General features: G+C 43.1%; 1 protein-coding gene across 3 annotated transcripts in view; it reads left to right on the top strand.

Annotated features, from left to right (window-relative positions):
• nudt22 (nudix (nucleoside diphosphate linked moiety X)-type motif 22) overlaps nucleotides 1–8,545 on the top strand; it is a 12,271-nt gene extending 3,726 nt beyond the window's left edge. For 2 of the 3 annotated variants that reach the window (XM_010788811.1, XM_010788810.1), the window contains 8 exons: nucleotides 3,596–3,744; nucleotides 4,325–4,961; nucleotides 5,664–5,783; nucleotides 5,965–6,062; nucleotides 6,145–6,238; nucleotides 6,369–6,452; nucleotides 6,906–6,984; nucleotides 7,507–8,545. In XM_010788811.1, the coding sequence (XP_010787113.1) occupies nucleotides 3,656–3,744; nucleotides 4,325–4,961; nucleotides 5,664–5,783; nucleotides 5,965–6,062; nucleotides 6,145–6,238; nucleotides 6,369–6,452; nucleotides 6,906–6,984; nucleotides 7,507–7,586 (1,281 nt within the window). In that variant the 5' untranslated portion in view covers nucleotides 3,596–3,655 and the 3' untranslated portion in view covers nucleotides 7,587–8,545. Of the gene's footprint in view, nucleotides 1–3,595; nucleotides 3,745–4,324; nucleotides 4,962–5,663; nucleotides 5,784–5,964; nucleotides 6,063–6,144; nucleotides 6,239–6,368; nucleotides 6,534–6,905; nucleotides 6,985–7,506 lie in introns of those variants that run through there. The other variant, XM_010788812.1, reaches the window with a different exon arrangement.
• Nucleotides 8,546–9,522: the final 977 nt, after the last annotated feature.

Genomic DNA, 9,522 nt, shown 5'->3' on the forward strand with positions numbered 1-9,522 from the left:
TGTTACCTCCTGGGGCGCGCCAACGTCTTGTGCATATCATCCCCCTTTGTCCGTGTGATTAGGAGGGGGATCACTAAGCACTTTAAGTTGACCATGACGAGGCGTTTTGTCCACATGCGTAACCGGTGTTGTAGTCCTTCATACATCTCAACCCCATCACCATCTGTGGTTGTGTCCTGCAGCAGCTCCGTCTGCAGGCTCCTCAAGAGCTCCTCACGCCAGCTCCTCAACCTCCTCGAGCAAAGGACCTCATAGATGGTCCTCTGTATCAACGTGGGATTCGGGGCAGATTTTCCTTCTTCTCTGCCCCCATCCGATAAGAGTGAAGCTCGTTTAGGCAAAAAGTGTCTTTATCTTCTGTGCGTGACATCCCTGGGTCAAGCACACGGCAGCATCCACACCAGGATTCTCCTTCTCGAGGGTGTTTCTGTTTCAGAAAGGATGAGTCCTGCCAGCCTGAACGTTACCGGGGCTGCATCGAGACCTGGTTGTCCCGACAGAGCTCCCTCCTTACATCTTCAGCTTGTTGGTATCAGCAGGATGAACCCATGACCACCCAGCCAAACTACCACATATTTGAAGCTTGGCCTTTGGCAGCCAGGTGTTTTTATTTACCCTCCTCAGGCAGTTTACGTGTATCCGAAGTGATGTCTGTTTGCTAAAGGGGACAGTTATCAAAGGAACTTTGAAGTTCCAAACAATTCAACAACATCGAGGCTCAAAGCTGGGTCAAGATCATGACATTCTGTTTTACCTCGTAAGACACAATGGAAACAGCACCAATGAAAACACAAGACACGCCGATGGAGAGAACACTGTACTCCTGGCTCTCATATCTCACACACGCAGATCACTCACACACACACAAGGTATAGAGGGGTTGCTTAATATGTACACGATGATGTATGATCTTGGGATGAGGGAGTGAGAGAAAAAGAGAGAAACGAAAGAAAGATACGTGAGGCGAAAACTGCGACGTTGCTGTAAACCAAAGCTACGGCTGATATTTGGTCTGTCTCTGTACACACAGCACAGCTGTACCTTCAGAGCGACCACACCAGCACCACCACACACACACACACACACACCACACAACACCACACCAACACCGAACACACCACACCCACGACACACACATTTCTCAGCTGATACACTCCTTCCACATCCATCACGCAACCACGACCTACATCAGTATTCAGTGTTCATACATGGTAGTTCCAATGGCTGTCAGGGCCCCAGTTATACAACCCAGGCAAAGAAACCAAGACAATTACAAGCATTAATTCAAGGGTGTTAAATTCACATCTGGATGAAATACGAGAATAAAAAGGCAAGTTGAACTATCGTTCTCCAATATAAAGAACCTGAGATTACAAGAGATGCATGATTTTATAGCCGGTATGGGCGGGGAGACTCAAAAGATGTTATAATGGGAGTGGATGGGAACACGAGTGGCTAAGTGAGTTTTTTGTTTAATCTCGATTCTGTGCAAATCCCCAAAATAAATGTTGTTGCTCATCTTCTGACAGTATCCAAGACTGTATAAAAAAAAAAGCGACCCCCAACATTCATTATATGGAAAAATAACTGCGCTTTTTGTTTGGCATGTTTTTCATAGAAAACGCCAATTCATGTTTTTCAAAACTGGCAGTTCAAGGGTTAAAATCCTGAAATAATTTAACATTTGGTATTTTTGATCAGGACTGAAGTTGATGCGAAAGCACCCCAAAAAAGGTTTTAAAAAAATATTATCTGTCCATTTTAGGCAAGTTTTTGGAAAGTGGACATTTTTGTCCGCGAATGATTAATATAGTAACTTCTTTGTGCAAATCTGATTTTGTGGCAAAAACTAATAATGCAAAAAAATCAATTTTGCTGCTAATCCTTTGACATATCCAAGACTGTTATAAAAAAAAAAAGGCCAGTTACCCAGATATGATATTTTTTTGGAAAAATATAATTTTTCTCTGTTTTTCATCATGAAAAACCACGGTTTCATGTTTTCAAAATGGAGGGAGCTTTAAAGGGTTAAATCCATGAAAAATGATTTACATTTCTCGGTATTTTCCTATTAGGCGCGGAAGTTGCTTTAAAGATTGACCAAAAAAGTTGTGAAAAAAACCCTTTTAATATAAATGTTTTTATCAAAGTCTTTTGCAGTGGACATTTTTGTCTCGAATGACTAATTTGCGTAGTCCAATCAAATGATACCGGAGGGTAACATCTTTGATCAAATCAAAGATTGAAAATTGAAATAACTGCAAATGATGTTCAACAAGTCTCCCCGACTTCTTTGATAATTCTGTGCAGAATAATACAACGTTTATGAGTGATCAAAATAACTTCAGCTTTAATCAGTGATTGTGTGTGTATTCTTGGCGTGTCTGAATGTGTATGAAAAGGGGAGGGAGGAGCAGTAAGAAGCAAACATCCTGACCAGGGGCTTCATGTATAACGCCGTGCGTAGGATTCACGTGGGAAGGTTGCTTACGTAGTAGAAATCCAAAAAATAGGTTACAGACATTTTCCGATTCACCAAACATTGCGTACCGGCGAGGAAAGTGCTTACAGCACTTCCTACGCCGGTTCCCCTTTATAAATCACAATCGACTCGAAATGCGGTGCAGCTTTTGCGGGCATCACGTAACGCCCATATTTGCCTATAAATAGACAAAGAAACGCCCATTCATTCATTCATTTTGACTGACTTTATGAAGAAGATAGCAGGAAATGACGACAGAACAACTAAAAAAGACATCTCACACCGTGTCAGAGTTTGGTTATTTTGGGGAGGTGGAGATAAATCATATTGTTTGGTGGATGCAGTTTGAACCAGAGTAGCAACATGGTGGTCGGATGGTCACCAAAATAAATGAAAATAAGTGGTCTGAAAAAGGTTAATGACAAAAAAAATATACATAGCCTTCCTCAGGCAGTGTGTTTGTACCGGGGACAGGAGACCCCCCCTTGATGAGAAACTGTAAGAAATGATCGGGGAATCCCTCCGGAGTGGAGTCATGACGACTGGATCTGAATTATGTTTTTGTATTTGGTGGTTTGTGTTCCAGCTGCCGATCAGCTGTGCGCAGCATCTCCACTGCAGCCTGTGCATCTCAACCCCCCCTCCGCAGCAACTCTATATATACAACTAATGTGTTGTGTTATATTAGCTGTACAATTTACCACATGTGGTGTTCTTAGTTTCCATACCTCCTGTGTTTTATGAGTGACTTATGGCAAAACGGCATAAAACATGATTATTTCCCTCATATTTCTCTCCATTCTTCCTTCTGCCAACGGTGTCGCAGTTTCTCCTCGTGTCTCCCGTTTTTGTGCTTAGTGCGTACGCATGGGTTAGAGTTTGCGTGGAGGACCGCACGTTTTCCCGTCAAGTTAGTATTTTATAAATCGCAAACATTGCGTAGAAACTGCCGTACGCCACTTTTTGAGCGTATATCCCTTTTTATAAATGAGGCCCCTGAACACAGTTATTCAATGTTCTCAGATTCATCTCTTTGCTTATCAACGACTTCTCTTACTTTTCTGTGGATTTTGTTTCCTTAATAGAAATATTAACATTTAAAAACACTTGCAGAGCTGCAGCACTGAGAGTAAATAGAAAAGTGAGGACTTCAATGATACTCCACAGTGAGAGATGACAGACTCGCAGGTGTCTCTGCTGCTGCACTGTGCCGCCTGGAGGGGTCTGCTGCAAGCCCAGGTACAGGTGGAGCTTTCTGAAAGGTACGAGCATCATAACACAATACTCTTAAATGTGTACTGAGTAATATAATGATATGGCCTCTCTTCTTGAAGGTATATTTATAACAATTTAGCATTCAAATGTATAAAAACGACTAGACTTATGTTATATATATTGTTGAGTTGTATAGTTAGTGTTAATAAAATTCTTTGAGCATGAGCGTGGTTTTTGTCTGACAGAATCTGTCAGGAAAGTACTTTTTATTTGTGTTACAAGCAACATTTATACCTCACATTTTTAGGACCTTGTCCTCTGATATCTGTCTTCAGTTATCAGATCAAAAACTGAGCAAAAGTGTGTGGCAACTCAGTTCACGGCCATTTTGAAATGTCCTTTAGACACAATTGCATAACAACATACTAAACAACATAATGGTGCAAAGATAAAGGGATTCATATTTTGGTAAAATGGTAAAAAATTGTGATGGGATTTGTTGACAATAATGAAACAAGATGGATAACACCATTCTTATCCTTAAATATAGTAGTTTGTTAATGGGCGAAAGGATTACTGCAGTAACTTTAATGCTAACTTGTTTTTTCTGTCTCTTCCTCTTCTCAGATTCAACAGGCAGACGGATCCGGCTGTGGATCGTCACATAGAGGAGGTGTGGACAGAGCGAGTGTCCAAAGAGCCGTGGCTTTTCAACGGGTCAAAATTCAGACTCCACTCTTTCTGCTTGTCATCGTCCTCTGTTTCTCACCCAGCCTGCACTCCTCCCCCCCACACCCCCTCCTCAGACCGAGCAGAGGAGCAGCAGGGTGATACACCACACAGCACACAGAGAATGGAGAAGTCATGTATCACACATTCACTGCATGACGCAGCTCAGAGCAGTTTGGACAGAAGGAGCAGAGCTGTGAATCAGGTAGAAAGTGCAGATAGTGTCAGTGCACTGTCACCAGCTTCCTCCACGTTCAATAAAAACGCAGATGACCCCGAGCCCCTCCTCACTCTGAGACTCGGCCTCACATGCTACAAAGACTACCTGGGAACCAACTGGTCGTGTCGGGTGGCAGAGCTGCGTCAGCACGGAGAGGCGGAGTTCGGGGATGCTCTGGCGCTGCTGGCTCAGCCTCTGGGCGTGGGCGGGGTGCTGTGTACAGCCGACGGACAGGTGGTGCTGATCAGGAGGAGCCAGAAGGTGGCGGAGGCCGTGGGACTGCTGGACATCCCCGGGGGGCACCCAGAGCCGAAGGTGAAGAAGATACTGTGCAGGGTCTTTTAGATATGTTGGTGATGGGAACATTATGAGACAACGGTTGTTTTGGGTCTCTTTGGTTCAAGTTTCAAGGCTTTTATTGTCATTTGTGCCTAGCTACAGTGTAGATATGTCAATGAAAGTCTTAGGTCACAGGCTCCTCCAACAGTGCAACACAATAACACAGTTAAAATAGTTAAAATAGTACATACAAATGAAATAGAATAGTGCAAGGAGAGTCTATATACAAGTAATTGGAATATGATATATTAGATACATAATTTGTAAGTTGCAAACAGATGAATGTTATGGATGTGCTTTCAAAAGTGCAGGTGTTTAACAGAACATGTGTGCATAGTCATTTGTGGTATTTCTTTGTCCCTTAATAGTTGCTTTGTGTCTTTATGGTGGTTTGGATTTTCTGTGGACATTTTGTGTCTATTTGGCTTTTTAGGGTCCCTTTTTGGTAATTTTGTGTCTCTTTGTGGTTCTTTTTTTTACGTTTTCCAAAGTATTTTGTATCTGTTTTTGGTCGAGCTGCTGCTCTTAGTAGTTTTGTCACTTTTTTTTGGTTTGGTCTCCTTGAGGGACATTTTGCAGGTGAAGGTGCCCGGACAGTTTGGACCCATGTGCCTAGCAGTCTGGTTCAGTAATGGTGACATGTTTTCTTACGGCTGCTGCCCCCCCCCCCCCCCTCAGGTAGTGTGTGAGCGGCTGGGCCAGGCGGTGTGTGAGGAGCAGATCAGCGTGGATATGATGCAGCAGAGGCCCGTCGTCTCAGAGCTGTTCTCGTCTGTGTGCGCCGAGATCAGAGACGAGGTGGGAACAGAATCCACTGTAAACTGATTTCATGTCAAGTTAATGTTTAGTTACTTCATTGATAAAACTCGAGCTGACCTAATCGAATACAAATAAAGTTTGTATGTCCAAAGTGGCATGAAACAGACCAAACTAAAGAGAGGCTGAAATATATCAGACTTCTCTTTTTGTGTGTCCACAGGTGAATATTCCTCTGAGCTCCCTCGGAGAGCCGGTCCTGATGGGCGTCGCTCTGAATCACACCAGCGCAGGCAGACCTAGTGCTGAGTTCTACGTCAGGTACACATACCTTCAGTACTGATTTGATATGATGGAAGTGTGCCTCGAATTGTTTTATAATGTGAAATGTGTGTGTCCTCAGTTGCTCGTTGACATCTGATGAAGTAAGAAAGTTGTACTGGAAAGGAGGAGCGGAGGCCCATGAGTCCACAGATATTGTCTTCCTCGGCAGAACTGTGAGTAATCTATAGTGACAGATATACTTAGTTATCTGCAGGGAAACTCCTTTTGGCAGATTCCTTTGGAGGAAAGTAGAGAACATGACCAAGATACAAAGAAATGCATTTTGTTCCCTTGAATGTGCAGGAAGTGTTGCAGCTGGACATCAGCAGCCCTCTGTGGGCGGAGCTGTGTCCTTCAGCTAAAGGAGCCGTGCTGCTGTATCAGACGGTGAGGCCTGACAGTGAGCGAGGACAGAGACAACCTGATGCTCAGCCGATCGCATCGGAAAAGAGATCCAGATGATTAAGTGTACACATCAAAAAAACAAACCTTTTAGAGTATTTATTGTTACTCTGACTTAAGGCACTCTCTGAACAACACTAGTGTTAAAAAAGGTGCAAAATACAGTTGTTTTTTTAAAAAGCACAATGTTTTTAGAATATTTTCAATAAAACCTCCTAAAAAGTGACCTGGTTGTCAATAATAAAATTATAAAATGCTACAACACTGATTATCCTTGATTTGTCAAAGCACCGAGTGCAATGTGTACTGTAATCTGAAGTATTGTGTATAATATAATTTGCTGGTGTATTTAGCCCTTTTTCTTTTTATTCAAATGACATCCCTAATTGTCCGTGTAAACACTTGTAGTGCATCGGCCTCTGTTTCCTCTTGCTCCAGGTTTCTTCAGCAGTAACCTCCATATCCGCTGTCTCTGTAATAGGAGCCCTGCTGCTGATAAGGCCCACTCCACTGAAAGGTAATGTAAATAACATGAAATGATTTAGTTTACGTTCTGAAATCAGGTTAGGGTTGCTGTTACTTATCATCTTTCAGCTAACACCTCATATAATATAATACCTCAAAACATTGGTCTACAACTGTAGGTAACAGTATAATAGATAATTAACTCAAACAACCCTACTTCCAAAACATCCAAACTCTGCCTTAAAAGTGCAGTTAAGCTAACGACAAGGCATAGGAATTACAGCCTAATAACACTCACATATCTCGGCTGCTGACTCCAAGGCTGCATATCGGGTCTTGTCCGGTTCCATCCTACATCAAAGATCAAAAAGAATTCAACTAACATCTTAAAATATCAAGTCTCCCAACATGCTGCTGAACATATTTAATGCTGACCATAAAATCCAGTTGACTGAAGTCTATGTGAAGCTGCAGGCCTATGAGGGTGGGGTCTTTTCCTGTGAAGTCGGGGTTTCTTCTCCTGTTTGAGGCTGGGGGGCAGCAGTCTTTGAGCCTCGTTTCTCATCTCCTGCAGAAGCGCCTGAGCCTGTTCCTGAGGCAGCTCCACGTACTGCAGCTCCTCCTGAAGCTGGCTCTCCTGCTCTGGAAGTCTGAACATCACTGGAGGCAAGAAAACAAGTTTAAGATGTAGAAGCAAGACAGAAATGAGGCGCTTGTGATGTTCAGTCTGGATTGGACCCATTCAGAATCCGAATACCTTTATTCGTCCCACAGAGGGGAAATGTACAATGAGTTTAAAGCCTCTTATCTTATTTCTGAAATCATCACGCAATTGTGATTAATAGTGCTATTAGGTTGCTGAAAGGCCGCCATGTTACTACAGGTGCATGTTTCCCTTTGTGTGCAGCAAGTTGATTTTGAATTCAGTAAAAATTTGACAACATTCACTGAAAAAAAGGGGAAATGTTGGCATTGAATTACAAAATAATGTAGACTCAGTTTTGGTCCTTTTCCCTTGATTCTCTAAGTGACGTTTGGGTGGCTTGAAAGAGTCATAAACATATAAGAAGATGATTGAAATGCAAATATTATTCATTCAAAAGTTTTCATATGAAATGAAACGCCTTTCATATTTGCACCAGTTGGACCCACGTCTCGGGATACATTACCACAGAACTATCCTCTTGTTATAGTTTGTTACAAAAATGTTGATGTAAAAAAACTAGGGATTAAATAAGCTGGCTAGAGTCACAAAAAATGGTCCTTAGGTGCTTCTATTAACAGCCAACAATGCTGAAAAACACAAAGTCACAAGGATTTACATAAAGAAAATCTCAATATATCTGTACAGGTCGAGGACATAGGATTGGTACCTCTCTGCTCTACAGCCACCGTCAGACTCACTCCCAAAACACTTGTGGCCAGGGTTTTATACATGTTAAGCCCCTCCCCATAGGACAATCCACTATTTATACCCCTAACCAATGTCATTCTAATCTACAAACACATTCACAATGCAAGGCAAATTACCCAAACACAACAAATCAAAATGTTCAACATATTATATCTTTCTGACCACAGAAGCCTTAAACAATAACATTTTTATACTTGCACTACATGGTATGCTCCAATTGAGCACAGGTGTTCCCACTGATTGAGCCTCTACTTAAGGCTGCTTCTTTCTGTTGCTCTGTTTGGCCTTCACAACCTTGAAGGAGAGGGTAAGCAGGTTACTTGTATATGACTTCCAATAAATCTGTTTTGAACAAACAATGACTTGGGTTTTATTTTATCAATGTCCAGCTAAGTTATTAATGTGTTTCCCTCAGTGTGCCTTTTACCATGCCCCTATGCCAATTGTGATGAAGGCTTCTTCTTCACATTACCACCCTCCTCTCCTGCATCAACGATGTTTGGCAGCCTTGACAGGTAGTCCGCGTGACCGTTTTCCTTTCGCTGCTTTGTGGCCACACACAGAATTTGAACGGTTGTAGTTCAAGATACCAACCTAGTCATCCCTGGCGTTCCGGTCGCTTTCATGGTCTGATCCCACATCAAGGCTCTATGGTCAGTCTGTAGGCTCGAATCGCCGTCCCCGAGTGCGTAGTAGCATAGCCTGTCCAATGCCCACTTGATTGCGCAGAGCACTCCTTCTCGATGGTGGAGTAACCGGTTTCACGGGGGAGAAGTTTCCTGCTGAGATACAAGCACTGGACGTTCGCTCTCCTTGGTTCTCCTGAGGCAGCACTGCACCGATGGGCCCCACAGATCCCAGAGGCATCCACCTGAACGCAAGGAGCGTCTTTCGAAGTCAAGACTCTGCAGTACGCAGGAAGAGCGATCAGTTTTTTCTTGCAAGCTCCTGGAAAAGGCGCTTTCACTCTCTTCATTCCATTCCACAGGATTCGAGCCAGCCTTGCAGCATGAGCGTTGGTGCAGCGGAACTGCTAAGAGTGCAACTGAGGAATGAGAACCGTCGATACATCCCAAGCTAGGGCCAAGAAAGGACGTACGCGTGTTTCTTGGTACCGAGGTCTCGGACTCGTTAAGGACGCTTCAACTTTGTCCACCTGGGCTGACTTCCACCGTT

This window comes from Notothenia coriiceps, unplaced genomic scaffold, assembly GCF_000735185.1.
Source record: "Notothenia coriiceps isolate Sejong01 unplaced genomic scaffold, NC01 NC01_scaffold00032154, whole genome shotgun sequence".
In the NCBI taxonomy this organism is placed as follows: domain Eukaryota; kingdom Metazoa; phylum Chordata; class Actinopteri; order Perciformes; family Nototheniidae; genus Notothenia; species Notothenia coriiceps.